Source organism: Oncorhynchus masou, chromosome 27 (assembly GCF_036934945.1).
Source record: "Oncorhynchus masou masou isolate Uvic2021 chromosome 27, UVic_Omas_1.1, whole genome shotgun sequence".
Taxonomy (NCBI): domain Eukaryota; kingdom Metazoa; phylum Chordata; class Actinopteri; order Salmoniformes; family Salmonidae; genus Oncorhynchus; species Oncorhynchus masou.
In genome coordinates this window covers 9,349,008-9,365,337 of record NC_088238.1, presented here as the reverse complement: position 1 = coordinate 9,365,337, position 16,330 = coordinate 9,349,008, and the positions used below count along the sequence as shown (strand labels likewise).

The 16,330-nt window shown below is 52.7% G+C and overlaps 1 protein-coding gene across 1 annotated transcript in view; it reads right to left on the bottom strand.

The window, feature by feature from the left end:
* LOC135516575 (exportin-T-like) overlaps positions 1–16,330 on the bottom strand; it is a 58,900-nt gene that overhangs the window by 34,807 nt on the left and 7,763 nt on the right. Inside the window, 6 exon segments of the mRNA XM_064940926.1 lie at positions 1,607–1,791; positions 4,105–4,323; positions 4,817–4,886; positions 6,855–6,911; positions 8,075–8,157; positions 13,666–13,932. Coding sequence (XP_064796998.1) covers positions 1,607–1,791; positions 4,105–4,323; positions 4,817–4,886; positions 6,855–6,911; positions 8,075–8,157; positions 13,666–13,755 — 704 coding nt within the window. The 5' untranslated portion in view covers positions 13,756–13,932.

Sequence of the window (16,330 nt, the reverse complement as noted above, 5' to 3'; positions counted from 1 at the left end):
TCAGATGTTGCCTTACCAGAGTTACACAGTAATAGTGTCACTGCTTTTAGCTTCACTACATACATACTATGAAACGCCGTTTGTGTCTTTGCGTGTCAAAAAGATACAGCAGCTCTGTCAAAGCTGTACAAAGAAGTCTGCAACCAATCAAACACCGGCCACGAACGATGTGTTGTCAATACCGCGTTGGTGATAAAGCATCATTTGTTTGACCGCAACTTCTGGGGTAGTTAGCTTTAGCTTGGTACCTAGCTAGCTTTAGCTTAGTACCTAGCTAGCTTTAGCTTTAGACCAGTAGAAACTGCAGCCACTTTCATTATTCTAAGCAATTATTTAGGAATCCTTGTGAGTAAGTATTAGCTAGGTTGCCACTTGTTGTTCGCCTATTGAAATTGAACTTCAGTTCATGAAAATAAATAGCTAGCCAGCTACTTAACCCTGTTGCCCAAAGCTAATGTTATAAGCAGCCAGCTAGCTTCATCTGGCTAGTGAGGATCGAACGGACCGGGTTATGTGTTGTGAAGCTAGCCACAATAAGGATTAGGCACAATAGTGGAATTTGCAGTTTGCATTCAGATTAAAAGTATGTCATTGACAGGGATGCAAATTAATACAAATAGTACAATTATGCCATGCTTTTATTTTGAAGGCAAACCGCAAAGTCCACTAATTGTGGCTAATCCTTATTGTGGCTAGCTTCACATAGATGGGTCCGACTACCATTATAATCAAATAAGAACTGTCTGTTGGTTATTTTAGATGATGACACCTAGCTTTATAGTTAGTCAGATATCTATAGCTACTGAAACAGATTGTTGTTTTTGGGGAAGAACATTGTTTGCATCCATGAGCTAGCGAGCTTTTTAAAATGACCAGCACTGTAGGTGCGCGAGACAACTTCACCAGCATCACAGCAACGATGAATCGTTGTGATATATGCAATACGAGGGATCGTCTAATCAATGTGTAATAACTACGTAGAAAATGTATTAATGCGTTAAATTATATGACATGCAGTCATATTCAGGTCCTGATTGGTCAACAAGCTTCATTGGCACGTCAAATAGTGTATATTTTTGGACACACAAAGACCAAAACGGCGTTCCATAGGAATCCTGGTTGAGAATAAAACGACTGACCACACAGACTGACCACAGACAGACTGACCACAGACAGACTGACCACAGACAGACTGACCACACAGACTGACCACACAGACTGACCACACAGACTGACCACACAGACTGACCACACAGACAGCCACTGACAGACACTGACCACACAGACAGCCACAAACAGACACTGACCACACAGACAGCCACTGACAGCCACTGACAGACACTGACCACACAGACAGCCACAGACAGCCACTGACCACACAGACAGACACAGACAGACACTGACTACACAGACAGACACTGACCACACAGACAGCCATTGACCACACAGACAGACACTGACCACGCAGACAGACACTGACCACGCAGACAGACACTGACCACGCAGACAGACACAGACCACGCAGACAGACACAGACCCCACAGACAGACCCCACAGACAGACCCCACAGACAGACCCCACAGACAGACCCCACAGACAGACGTACCTGTCGTTGGCGATGAGGTTGAGGTCTATCCAGGAGACGTATGCCCCCACTACCTCCAGACATTGACAGGTGATCTCAGGGTGAGACTGCTGATAGGCCCCGAGGATCTGGTACCAGGACTCAACCAGGCTGGGAATGACCTGCTCCCTCATACCATCTTTTATTAATGTGTTCCTACGAACCTCCTAGAGAGGAGAGAGAGAGAGGAGGGAGGGGAGAGAGAGAGAGAGGGGAGAGAGAGGAGTTAGAGACTGGGGATGACCTGCTCCCTCATACCATCTTTTATTAATGTGTTCCTACGAACCTCCTAGAGAGGAGAGAGAGAGGAGTTAGAGACTAGGGATGACCTGCTCCCTCATACCATCTTTTATTAATGTGTTCCTACGAACCTCCTAGAGGGAAGAGAAGGAGAGAAAAAGAGAGAGAGGAGGAGAGAAAAAGAGAGAAAGAAGAGAAGGAGAGAAAGAAGAGAAGGAGAGAAAGAAGAGAAGGAGAGAAAGAAGAGAAGAGGAGAGAAAGAAGAGAGAAGAGAAGGAGAGAAAGAAAAGAGAAGGAGAGAGAAGAGGAGGAGAGAGAAGAGAAGGAGAGAAAGAAGAGAGAAGAGAAGGAGAGAAAGAGAGAAGAGAAGGAGAGAAAGAGAGAGAAGACAAGGAGAGAAAGAAGAGAGAAGAGAAGGAGAAAGAGAAGGAGAGAAAGAAGAGAAGGAGAAAGAGAGAAATAGAGAGAGAAGAGAAAAAGAGGACGCCTCAGTGTCCTCTTACCTCAGGGGAGAGCAGGGTGTCTCTGTCCACCACCTCAGTGTCCTCTTACCTCAGGGGAGAGCAGGGTGTCTCTGTCCACCACCTCAGTGTCCTCTTACCTCAGGGGAGAGCAGGGTGTCTCTGTCCACCAGTGTCCTCTTACCTCAGGGGAGAGCAGGGTGTCTCTGTCCACCAGTGTCCTCTTACCTCAGGGGAGAGCAGGGTGTCTCTGTCCACCAGTGTCCTCTTACCTCAGGGGAGAGCAGGGTGTCTCTGTCCACCAGTGTCCTCTTACCTCAGGGGAGAGCAGGGTGTCTCTGTCCACCAGTGTCCTCTTACCTCAGGGGAGAGCAGGGTGTCTCTGTCCACCAGTGTCCTCTTACCTCAGGGGAGAGCAGGGTGTCTCTGTCCACCAGTGTCCTCTTACCTCAGGGGAGAGCAGGGTGTCTCTGTCCACCAGTGTCCTCTTACCTCAGGGGAGAGCAGGGTGTCTCTGTCCACCAGTGTCCTCTTACCTCAGGGGAGAGCAGGGTGTCTCTGTCCACCAGTGTCCTCTTACCTCAGGGGAGAGCAGGGTGTCTCTGTCCACCAGTGTCCTCCTACCTCAGGGGAGAGCAGGGTGTCTCTGTCCACCAGTGTCCTCTTACCTCAGGGGAGAGCAGGGTGTCTCTGTCCACCAGTGTCCTCTTACCTCAGGGGAGAGCAGGGTGTCTCTGTCCACCACCTCAGTGTCCTCTTACCTCAGGGGAGAGCAGGGTGTCTCTGTCCACCACCTCAGTGTCCTCTTACCTCAGGGGAGAGCAGGGTGTCTCTGTCCACCAGTGTCCTCTTACCTCAGGGGAGAGCAGGCTGTCTCTGTCCACCAGTGTCCTCTTACCTCAGGGGAGAGCAGGGTGTCTCTGTCCACCAGTGTCCTCTTACCTCAGGGGAGAGCAGGGTGTCTCTGTCCACCAGTGTCCTCCTACCTCAGGGGAGAGCAGGGTGTCTCTGTCCACCACCTCAGTGTCCTCTTACCTCAGGGGAGAGCAGGGTGTCTCTGTCCACCACCTCAGTGTCCTCTTACCTCAGGGGAGAGCAGGGTGTCTCTGTCCACCACCTCAGTGTCCTCTTACCTCAGGGGAGAGCAGGGTGTCTCTGTCCACCACCTCAGCGTCCTCTTACCTCAGGGGAGAGCAGGGTGTCTCTGTCCACCAGTGTCCTCTTACCTCAGGGGAGAGCAGGGTGTCTCTGTCCACCACCCCAGTGTCCTCTTACCTCAGGGGAGAGCAGGGTGTCTCTGTCCACCACCTCAGTGTCCTCTTACCTCAGGGGAGAGCAGGGTGTCTCTGTCCACCAGTGTCCTCTTACCTCAGGGGAGAGCAGGGCGTCTCTGTCCACCAGTGTCCTCTTACCTCAGGGGAGAGCAGGGTGTCTCTGTCCACCACCTCAGTGTCTTCTTACCTCAGGGGAGAGCAGGGTGTCTCTGTCCACCAGTGTCCTCTTACCTCAGGGGAGAGCAGGGTGTCTCTGTCCACCAGTGTCCTCTTACCTCAGGGGAGAGCAGGGTGTCTCTGTCCACCACCTCAGTGTCCTCTAACCTCAGGGGAGAGCAGGGTGTCTCTGTCCACCACCTCAGTGTCCTCTTACCTCAGGGGAGAGCAGGGTGTCTCTGTCCACCAGTGTCCTCTTACCTCAGGGGAGAGCAGGGTGTCTCTGTCCACCAGTGTCCTCTTACCTCAGGGGAGAGCAGGGTGTCTCTGTCCACCAGTGTCCTCTTACCTCAGGGGAGTGCAGGATGTCTCTGTCCACCACCTCAGCGTCGATAGCCATCAGTGTTCTGAGGTAGACGTCGACCCCGTGTGGGTTCAGGCCCACTAGGGACAGCAGGTCGTAGAAGAACTTGGGCCAGTGGGTCAGGTACTCCATCACGAAGGTCAGAGCAAACACCTGGGCTGCCTTGTTACGGATGAACGGCTTCTCTGGCTGGGAGTTCATTAACTGGGGGAGGGGAAGAGGGGGAGGAGGAGGGGGGGGGGGGGAGAGGAGGAGGGGGAGGAAGAGGGGGAAGAAGACGAGGAGGAAGGGGGAGGAAGAAGAGGAGGGGGAAGAAGGAGGGGGAAGAAGAGGAGGAGGGGAGAAGAGAGGAGGAGGGGGAGGGGGAAGGAGGAGGAGGAGGAGGGGGGAAGAGGGGAGGAGGGGGGGGAAAGAGGGGGGAGGAAGAAGAGGAGGAGGAGGAGAAGGGGGGAGGAAGAAGATGAAGAGGAGGGGGGGAGGATTGCCGGGATAGCAGAGAAGGAGAATATTATATTGAAATTAATTTTCTAATACAATTTTTCAATTCAGGAATTCAGGTGTGGAAGAGTCAACTTCATGACTGAATAAAAACGTGTAACTAACGACAGCTCAAGTAACAAATAGAGTTGATGATGAAACGTGTAACGAACGACAGTTGTTGTTGTGACAGGTTGACGAAGTGACAGAGAAGCCCCACCTGACCCTGCAGCCACTTCATCAGGGTTTCTCTGATCAGCTGTTGCTGGGCAGGACTGAGCCCTCCATGTCTGGGAAAAACACAACACACAGTCACCTTCTGCTCAGAACTAGTTCATAGAGGAATCCTGCTGACAGAGACACATGGTTTTCAGTCAGACGTTAGGAAGAAACAGGACAGTACTTTAATGCCCTACTGTGAAAGCATGAGAAAAGGTGACAGTACTTTAATGCTCTACTGTGAAAGCATGGGAAAAGGTGACAGTACTTTAATGCTCTACTGTGAAAGCATGGGAAAAGGTGACAGTACTTTAATGCTCTACTGTGAAAGCATGAGAAAAGGTGACAGTACTTTAATGCTCTACTGTGAAAGCATGAGAAAAGGTGACAGTACTTTAATGCTCTACTGTGAAAGCATGAGAAAAGGTGACAGTACTTTAATGCTCTCCTGTGAAAGCATGAGAAAAGGTGACAGTACTTTAATGCTCTACTGTGAAAGCATGGGAAAAGGTGACAGTACTTTAATGCCCTACTGTGAAAGCATGAGAAAAGGTGACAGTACTTTAATGCCCTACTGTGAAAGCATGAGAAAAGGTGACAGTACTTTAATGCCCTACTGTGAAAGCATGAGAAAAGGTGACAGTACTTTAATGCCCTACTGTGAAAGCATGAGAAAAGGTGACAGTACTTTAATGCTCTACTGTGAAAGCATGAGAAAAGGTGACAGTACTTTAATGCTCTACTGTGAAAGCATGGGAAAAGGTGACAGTACTTTAATGCTCTACTGTGAAAGCATGAGAAAAGGTGACAGTACTTTAATGCTCTACTGTGAAAGCATGAGAAAAGGTGACAGTACTTTAATGCTCTACTGTGAAAGCATGAGAAAAGGTGACAGTACTTTAATGCTCTACTGTGAAAGCATGGGAAAAGGTGACAGTACTTTAATGCTCTACTGTGAAAGCATGAGAAAAGGTGACAGTACTTTAATGCTCTACTGTGAAAGCATGGGAAAAGGTGACAGTACTTTAATGCTCTACTGTGAAAGCATGAGAAAAGGTGACAGTACTTGAATGCTCTACTGTGAAAGCATGAGAAAAGGTGACAGTACTTGAATGCTCTACTGTGAAAGCATGAGAAAAGGTGACAGTACTTGAATGCTCTACTGTGAAAGCATGAGAAAAGGTGACAGCATTAGCTGTTATCTGGAGTCAATGGGAGGAACAGTCAACCTATTATCACAGACTTCCTAATTCATCATCTCTCAGACTAGTGGCAGGATGACAGCTGAGGTACTTCCTCTCCTCTCCCCCTCAACCTCTCCTCCCCTTCTCCTACCAGTTCCCCCTCCTCCACCAGTTCCCCCTCCACCTCTCCTCCCCTTCCCCTACCAGTTCCCCCTCCTCCACCAGTTCCCCCTCCACCTCTCCTCCCCTTCTCCTACCAGTTCCCCCTCCTCCACCAGTTCCCCCTCCTCCACCAGTTCCCCCTCCTCCACCAGTTCCCCCTCCTCCACCTCTCCTCCCCTTCCCCTACCAGTTCCCCCTCCTCCACCAGTTCCCCCTCCTCCACCTCTCCTCCCCTTCCCCTACCAGTTCCCCCTCCTCCACCAGTTCCCCCTCCTCCACCAGTTCCCCCTCCTCCACCAGTTCCCCCTCCTCCACCAGTTCCCCCTCCTCCACCAGTTCCCCCTCCTCCACCAGTTCCCCCTCCTCCACCAGTTCCCCCTCCTCCACCAGTTCCCCCTCCTCCACCAGTTCCCCCTCCTCCACCTCTCCTCCCCTTCCCCTACCAGTTCCCCCTCCTCCACCAGTTCCCCCTCCTCCACCTGTTCCCCCTCCTCCACCTGTTCCCCCTCCTCCACCTGTTCCCCCCCTCCTCCACCTGTTCCCCCTCCTCCACCTGTTCCCCCTCCTCCACCTGTTCCCCCTCCTCCACCTGTTCCCCCTCCTCCACCTGTTCCTCCTCCTCCACCTCTCCTGTTCCTCCTCCTCCACCTCTCCTCTTCCCCTCTCCTCCCCTCCAGCTCTTCTTCCTCTCACCTGTACTTGATCTGGTGCTCCAGGACTTGGAAACAGAAGAACTTCACATGGTCGTCACTGAGAGAGGGATTAATAAAGTTATTACCATACAACACAGGGTCGTCACAGAGAGATGGATTAATAAAGATATTACAATACAACACAGGGTTGTCACAGAGAGGGATTAATAAAGATATTACAATACAACACAGGGTTGTCACAGAGAGAGGGATTAATAAAGTTATTACAATACAACACAGGGTTGTCACTAAGAGAGAGGGATTAATAAAGATATTACAATACAATACAGGGTTGTCACAGAGAGAGGGATTAATAAAGATATTACAATACAAAACAGGGTCGTCACTAAGAGAGGGATTAATAAAGTTATTACAATACAATATATGGTCTGGGAGACCAGATTCCAGAGAAGGACCAACAGGGAGACCAACAGGAAGACCAGAGAAGGACCAACAGGGAGACCAGAGAAGGACCAACAGGGAGACCAACAGGGAGACCAGAGAAGGACCAACAGGGACACCAGAGAAGGACCAACAGGGAGACCAACAGGGAGACCAGAGAAGGACCAACAGAGAAGGACCAACAGGGACACCAGAGAAACCCAACAGGGAGACCAACAGGGAGACCAGAGAAGGACCAACAGGGACACCAGAGAAGGACCAACAGGGAGACCAACAGGGAGACCAGAGAAGGACCAACAGGGACACCAGAGAAGGACCAACAGGGAGACCAACAGGGAGACCAGAGTAGGACCAACAGGGAGACCAGAGAAGGACCAACAGGGAGACCAGAGAAGGACCAACAGGGAGACCAGAGAAGGACCAACAGGGAGACCAGAGAAGGACCAACAGGGAGACCAGAGAAGGACCAACAGGGAGACCAGAGAAGGACCAACAGGGAGGCCAGAGAAGGACCAACAGGGAGACCAGAGAAGGACCAACAGGGAGACCAGAGAAGGACCAACAGGGAGACCAGAGAAGGACCAACAGGGAGACCAGAGTAGGACCAACAGGGAGACCAACAGGGAGACCAGAGAAGAACCAACAGGGAGACCAGAGAAGGACCAACAGGGAGACCAGAGAAGGACCAACAGGGAGACCAGAGTAGGACCAACAGGGAGACAAAGCAGTAGAACAGGTTGGAATCTGAAACCTCCCAGGTGTGACTAGAAGGATACTGTACCGTCTCTAATCAGAATCCTACCAACTAATGGGTCTCACCTGTAAATGCCTTTCGCCAGGGCCTCTGCACACACCTCCCAGGCATCCTGGGACTCCTTCAACTGCTCAAAATACACCATCGCCTGAGGAGGAGAAACAGGAGCAGAGAGAGAGAAACAGGAGCAGAGAGAGAGAAACAGGAGCAGAGAGAGAGAAACAGGAGCAGAGAGAGAGAAACAGGAGCAGAGAGAGAGAAACAGGAGCAGAGAGAGAGAAACAGGAGCAGAGAGAGAGAAACAGGAGCAGAGAGAGAGAACAGGAGCAGAGAGAGAGAGAACAGGAGCAGAGAGAGAGAAACAGGAGCAGAGAGAGAAAAACAATAGTTAGAAAAGGGAGAGAGAGCTTCTGAATCTGACACATAACTACCCCATTCTGCAGCCAGAAACACAACCCCCATAACTACCCCATTATACATCCAGCAACACAAACCCCCATAACTACCCCATTCTACAGCCAGCCAGCCACACAACTACCCCATTCTACAACCAGCCAGCCACACAACCCCCATAACTACCCCATTCTACAGCCAGCCAGCCACACAACCCCCATAACTACCCCATTCTGCAGCCAGCCACACAACCCCCATAACTACCCCATTCTACAGCCAGCAACACAAACCCCCATAACTACCCCATTCTACAGCCAGCCAGCCACACAACCCCCATAACTACCCCATTCTACAGCCAGCCAGCCAGCCAGCCACACAACCCCCATAACTACCCCATTCTACAGCCAGCCAGCCACACAACCCCCATAACTACCCCATTCTACAGCCAGCAACACAACCCCCATAACTACCCCATTCTACAGCCAGCCACACAACCCCCATAACTACCCCATTCTACAGCCAGCAACACAACCCCCATAACTACCCCATTCTACAGCCAGCCACACAACCCCCATAACTACCCCATTCTACAGCCAGCAAAACACAACCCCTATAACTACCCCATTCTACAGCCAGCCACACAACCCCCATAACTACCCCATTCTACAGCCAGCCACACAACCCCCATAACTACCCCATTCTACAGCCAACCACACAACCCCCATAACTACCCCATTCTACAGCCAGCCACACAACCCCCATAACTACCCCATTCTACAGCCAGCCAGCCAGCCAGCCACACAACCCCCATAACTACCCCATTCTACAGCCAGCCAGCCACACAACCCCCATAACTACCCCATTCTACAGCCAGCCACACAACCCCCATAACTACCCCATTCTACAGCCAGCCACACAACCCCCATAACTACCCCATTCTACAGCCAGCCAGCCAGCCAGCCACACAACCCCCATAACTACCCCATTCTACAGCCAGCCAGCCACACAACCCCCATAACTACCCCATTCTGCAGCCAGCCACACAACCCCCAGAACTACCCCATTCTACAGCCAGCCACACAACCCCCATAACTACCCCATTCTACAGCCAGCAACACAACCCCCATAACTACCCCATTCTACAGCCAACCACACAACCCCCATAACTACCCCATTCTACAGCCAGCCACACAACCCCCATAACTACCCCATTCTACAGCCAGCCAGCCAGCCACACAACCCCCATAACTACCCCATTCTACAGCCAGCCAGCCACACAACCCCCATAACTACCCCATTCTACAGCCAGCCACACAACCCCCATAACTACCCCATTCTACAGCCAGCCACACAACCCCCATAACTACCCCATTCTACAGCCAGCCAGCCAGCCAGCCACACAACCCCCATAACTACCCCATTCTACAGCCAGCCAGCCACACAACCCCCATAACTACCCCATTCTGCAGCCAGCCACACAACCCCCAGAACTACCCCATTCTACAGCCAGCCACACAACCCCCAGAACTACCCCATTCTACAGCCAGCCACACAACCCCCATAACTACCCCATTCTACAGCCAGCAACACAACCCCCATTACTACCCCATTCTACAGCCAGCCACACAACCCCCATAACTACCCCATTCTACAGCCAGCCACACAACCCCCATAACTACCCCATTCTGCAGCCAGCCACACAACCCCATAACTACACCATTCTACAGCCAGCCACACAACCCCCATAACTACCCCATTCTACAGCCAGCAACACAACCCCCATAACTACCCCATTCTGCAGCCAGCCAGCCACACAACCCCCATAACTACCCCATTCTACAGCCAGCAACACAACCCCCATAACTACCCCATTCTACAGCCAGCCACACAACCCCCATAACTACCCCATTCTGCAGCCAGCCACACAACCCCCATAACTACCCCATTCTGCAGCCAGCCACACAACCCCCATAACTACCCCATTCTGCAGCCAGCCAGCCACACAACCCCCATAACTACCCCATTCTACAGCCAGCCACACAACCCCCATAACTACCCCATTCTACAGCCAGCCACACAACCCCCATAACTACCCCATTCTACAGCCAGCCACACAACCCCCATAACTACCCCATTCTGCAGCCAGCCACACAACCCCCATAACTACCCCATTCTACAGCCAGCCACACAACCCCCATAACTACCCCATTCTACAGCCAGCCAGCAACACAACCCCCAGAACTACCCCATTCTGCAGCCAGCCAGCCACACAACCCCCATAACTACCCCATTCTACAGCCAGCCAGCCAGCCACACAACCCCCATAACTACCCCATTCTACAGCCAGCCAGCCACACAACCCCCATAACTACCCCATTCTACAGCCAGCCACACAACCCCCATAACTACCCCATTCTGCAGCCAGCCAGCCAGCCACACTACCCCCATAACTACCCCATTCTACAGCCAGCCAGCCACACTACCCCCATAACTACCCCATTCTACAGCCAGCAACACAACCCCCATAACTACCCCATTCTACAGCCAGCAACACAACCCCCATAACTACCTCATTCTACAGCCAGCCACACTACCCCCATAACTACCCCATTCTACAGCCAGCAACACTACCCCCATAACTACCCCATTCTGCAGCCAGCCAGCAACACAACCTCCATAACTACCCCATTCTACAGCCAGCCACACAACCCCCATAACTACCCCATTCTACAGCCAGCCACACAACCCCCATAACTACCCCATTCTGCAGCCAGCCACACAACCCCCATAACTACCCCATTCTGCAGCCAGCCACACAACCCCCATAACTACCCAATTCTGCAGCCAGCAACACAACCCCCATAACTACCCCATTCTACAGCCAGCAACACAACCCCCATAACTACCCCATTCTACAGCCAGCCACACTACCCCCATAACTACCCCATTCTACAGCCAGCAACACAACCCCCATAACTACCCCATTCTGCAGCCAGCCAGCAACACAACCCCCATAACTACCCCATTCTGCAACCAGCCACACAACCCCCATAACTACCCCATTCTACAGCCAGCCACACAACCCCCATAACTACCCCATTCTACAGCCAGCCACACAACCCCCATAACTACCCCATTCTGCAGCCAGCCACACAACCCCCATAACTACCCCATTCTACAGCCAGCCATAACAACACTCGTGCTGACAGCAGAGGGGGAACAAGTTAGGCAGGCTGGCTGGTTGGCTGGCTGGTTGGCTGGCTGCCTCAAGGACACAGAGTTGGTGTGGGTCTCCTAGACATGTATTTCTGTGTAGGCCTACATCTGAAAAAGCATGGTGGAAGCCTTGTGTTCCACAGCTATTGCTGCTGGATTACTGAATATGTGTATATTACTGTATATAGAGGCCTATTGGTCTGTAGCGAACCGCTCAAACCCACTCATTGACTTCCTGTAGCCATGTTTAACTTCCTGAGGGGTACTGGTCTCTGTAAACAGCACCAGTTACAACATAACTTAATGCGGAGAGAACTTGTCAAGTTGGATGGAGAGTCTGACGAGACAGAGCGCTGGTTGTCAAGTCCCACGGGTGGAGAGTCTGACGAGACAGAGCGCTGGTTCAAGTCCCACGGATGGAGAGTCTGACGAGACAGAGCGCTGGTTCAAGTCCCACGGATGGAGAGTCTGACGAGACAGAACGCTGGTTCAAGTCCCACGGATGGAGAGTCTGACGAGACAGAGCACTGGTTGTCAAGTCCCACGGATGGAGAGTCTGACGAGACAGAGCGCTGGTTCAAGTCCCACGGATGGAGAGTCTGACGAGACAGAGCGCTGGTTCAAGTCCCACGGATGGAGAGTCTGACGAGACAGAGCGCTGGTTGTCAAGTCCCACGGATGGAGAGTCTGACGAGACAGAGCGCTGGTTGTCAAGTCCCACGGATGGAGAGTCTGACGAGACAGAGCGCTGGTTGTCAAGTCCCACGGATGGAGAGTCTGACGAGACAGAGCGCTGGTTCAAGTCCCACGGAGAGTCTGACGAGACAGAGCGCTGGTTCAAGTCCCACGGATGGAGAGTCTGACGAGACAGAGCGCTGGTTCAAGTCCCTCGGATGGAGAGTCTGACGAGACAGAGCGCTGGTTCAAGTCCCACGGATGGAGAGTGACGAGACAGAGCGCTGGTTGTCAAGTCCCACGGATGGAGAGTGACGAGACAGAGCGCTGGTTGTCAAGTCCCACGGATGGAGAGTGACGAGACAGAGCGCTGGTTGTCAAGTCCCACGGATGGAGAGTCTGACGAGACAGAGCGCTGGTTCAAGTCCCACGGATGGAGAGTCTGACGAGACAGAGCGCTGGTTCAAGTCCCACGGATGGAGAGTCTGACGAGACAGAGCGCTGGTTCAAGTCCCACGGATGGAGAGTCTGACGAGACAGAGCGCTGGTTCAAGTCCCACGGATGGAGAGTCTGACGAGACAGAGCGCTGGTTCAAGTCCCACGGATGGAGAGTCTGACGAGACAGAGCGCTGGTTCAAGTCCCACGGATGGAGAGTCTGACGAGACAGAGCGCTGGTTCAAGTCCCACGGATGGAGAGTCTGACGAGACAGAGCGCTGGTTCAAGTCCCACGGATGGAGAGTCTGACGAGACAGAGCGCTGGTTCAAGTCCCACGGATGGAGAGTCTGACGAGACAGAGCGCTGGTTCAAGTCCCACGGATGGAGAGTCTGACGAGACAGAGCGCTGGTTCAAGTCCCACGGATGGAGAGTCTGACGAGACAGAGCGCTGGTTCAAGTCCCACGGATGGAGAGTCTGACGAGACAGAGCGCTGGTTCAAGTCCCACGGATGGAGAGTCTGACGAGACAGAGCGCTGGTTCAAGTCCCACGGATGGACAGTCTGACGAGACAGAGCGCTGGTTCAAGTCCCTCGGTGGAGAGTCTGACGAGAGAGAGCGCTGGTTCAAGTCCCACGGATGGACAGTCTGACGAGACAGAGCGCTGGTTCAAGTCCCACGGATGGACAGTGTGACGAGAGAGCGCTGGTCCCCTGGATGGAGAGTCTTCATGGGTCAGTCTACATGGCTCTAAGAATTTGCATTTGCATTTGCAGGAGCCAATGCGTTTGGTTCAAGTTCAGTCTACATGGGTCAGTCTACATGGGATCTGAGAATCATTTGTAGGAGTCAACACGTTTGGATCTTCAAGATTTGTCCTCTACAAGCACATGAATGAACTGCACACACACACACACAGTGTAATGAGACTTACCTTCTGCCTATAGCAGGCGTCTGCGTTAGGGTTGAGCCCCAGCAGGGCCTGCTCGTCCATGTTGATGATGGAGACAGACTGGCAGGCCATGAGAAGGTCTTCTGTTGCTGCCCTCCACGGTAGTTTCACTGTCTTCTGTTGCTGCCCTCCACGGTAGTGTCACTGTCTTCTGTTGCTGCCCTCCACGGTAGTTTCACTGTCTTCTGTTGCTGCTTCCACGGTAGTTTCACTGTCTTCTGTTGCTGCCCTCCGGCAGGCCAAGCACATCTACACACAACAAAAATAACAACAATTAATAATTAGGGCTGGGAATTGCCAGGGACCTCACAATAGGATATCACGAAACGTAGGTGCCAATACAATGTGTAATGCGATTCTCCATATGGATTGAGATTCTATATATAAACTGATTCGATACTGTGATTTTATTGCAATTTGATGTTCCAAACATATCGCTCACCAATATGTCTGCTGCAGAGCGACAAGAGAACACAAGCGTTTGTAAAAATAATAATAATTAAACGTTTAACAAATTTTCTCCACAACTTCGTGATATCCAAATTGGTATGTGCAGTCTTGTCCCATCACTGCAACTCCGTACGGACTCAGGAGAGGCGAAGGTCGAGAGCCGTGCGTCCTCCGAAACACGACCCTGCCAAGACGCACTGCTTCTTGACACACTGCTCGCTTAACCCAGAAACCAGCCGCAACGATGTGTCGGAGGAAACACTGTCAGCCGCACCAAGGACATCCTGGCCCGATACAAGGAGTCTAGAGCGCGAACGGGACAAGGATATCCTGGCTGGTCAAACCCTCCCCTAACACGGACGACGCTGGGCCAATTGTGCGTCGTCTCATTAGGTCTCCGGTCACGGCCGGCTATGACACAGCCTGGGACCGAACGGTGAAACTACCGTGGAGGGGAGCAACATGTCTGTAATGATGCCACAAGCACTGCGATGCAGTACCTTAGACCGCCACGCCACTCGGGAGGCCCGAGAAAACAATTTTGATCAGTCATGGAACTAAAAAAGTGCTGAAAACAAAATTGGCTCCCTATTTAAAAATACATAAGTTATGACAGCTATGACAGCCAACTAACACAAAATTATATTGAGAATAAATACCCTGATATGCAACTATCAATCCCCCCAATCACTAATAATAATAATAATGATTTGAAAGCCTGAGATAATTTACTGAACACTTATGGATACACACACACACACACACACACACACACGGAAGAAGAACGATGATGATGTGGAAGTCTGCCACATTTGAAACCCATTATAATCTATGGAATACATTCAAATCTACCTGTTTACCAAACGGCAGTTATGATGACTTGATTAAATCCACCAGCCAGTCTCCACTCCCCAGCGCAGAGCCAGTCTCCACTCCCTAGCGGCAGAGCCAGTCTCCACTCCCTAGCGGCAGAGCCAGTCTCCACTCCCTAGCGGCAGAGCCAGTCTCCACTCCCTAGCGGCAGAGCCAGTCTCCACTCCCTAGCGGCAGAGCCAGTCTCCACTCCCTAGCGGCAGAGCCAGTCTCCACTCCCTAGCGGCAGAGCCAGTCTCCACTCCCTAGCGGCAGAGCCAGTCTCCACTCCCTAGCGGCAGAGCCAGTCTCCACTCCCTAGCGGCAGAGCCAGTCTCCACTCCCTAGCGGCAGAGCCAGTCTCCACTCCCTAGCGGCAGAGCCAGTCTCCACTCCCTAGCGGCAGAGCCAGTCTCCACTCCTAGCGGCAGAGCCAGTCTCCACTCCCTAGCGGCAGAGCCAGTCTCCACTCCCTAGCGGCAGAGCCAGTCTCCACTCCCTAGCGGCAGAGCCAGTCTCCACTCCCTAGCGGCAGAGCCAGTCTCCACTCCCTAGCGGCAGAGCCAGTCTCCACTCCCCTAGCGGCAGAGCCAGTCTCCACTCCCTAGCGGCAGAGCCAGTCTCCACTCCCTAGCGGCAGAGCCAGTCTCCACTCCCTAGCGGCAGAGCCAGTCTCCACTCCCTAGCGGCAGAGCCAGTCTCCACTCCCTAGCGGCAGAGCCAGTCTCCACTCCCTAGCGGCAGAGCCAGTCTCCACTCCCTAGCGGCAGAGCCAGTCTCCACTCCCTAGCGGCAGAGCCAGTCTCCACTCCCTAGCGGCAGAGCCAGTCTCCACTCCCTAGCGGCAGAGCCAGTCTCCACTCCCTAGCGGCAGAGCCAGTCTCCACTCCCTAGCGGCAGAGCCAGTCTCCACTCCCTAGCGGCAGAGCCAGTCTCCACTCCCTAGCGGCAGAGCCAGTCTCCACTCCCTAGCGCAGAGCCAGTCTCCACTCCCTAGCGCAGAGCCAGGGAGTGTATGGCACTGCAAGTGTCAGCGTGTGTGTGTGTGGCTAATATTGTTTGACACACACACACACACACACACACACACACACACACGAAGAGAGTAACGCTGAGTCAACAGAAACAAGTAGGTGTTGATGGGAGGGCCAGACAGACCCTGTAACTGGCCTCTCCCCTCTCCATAATGAACAATACCCTGCGGCTAACCCCAGTTCCCCTGCTGTACCCCGGCGGCTAACCCCAGTTCCCCGGCGGCTAACCCCAGTTCCCCTGCTGTACCCCGGCGGCTAACCCCAGTTCCCCGGCGGCTAACCCCAGTTCCCCTGCTGTACCCCTGCGGCTA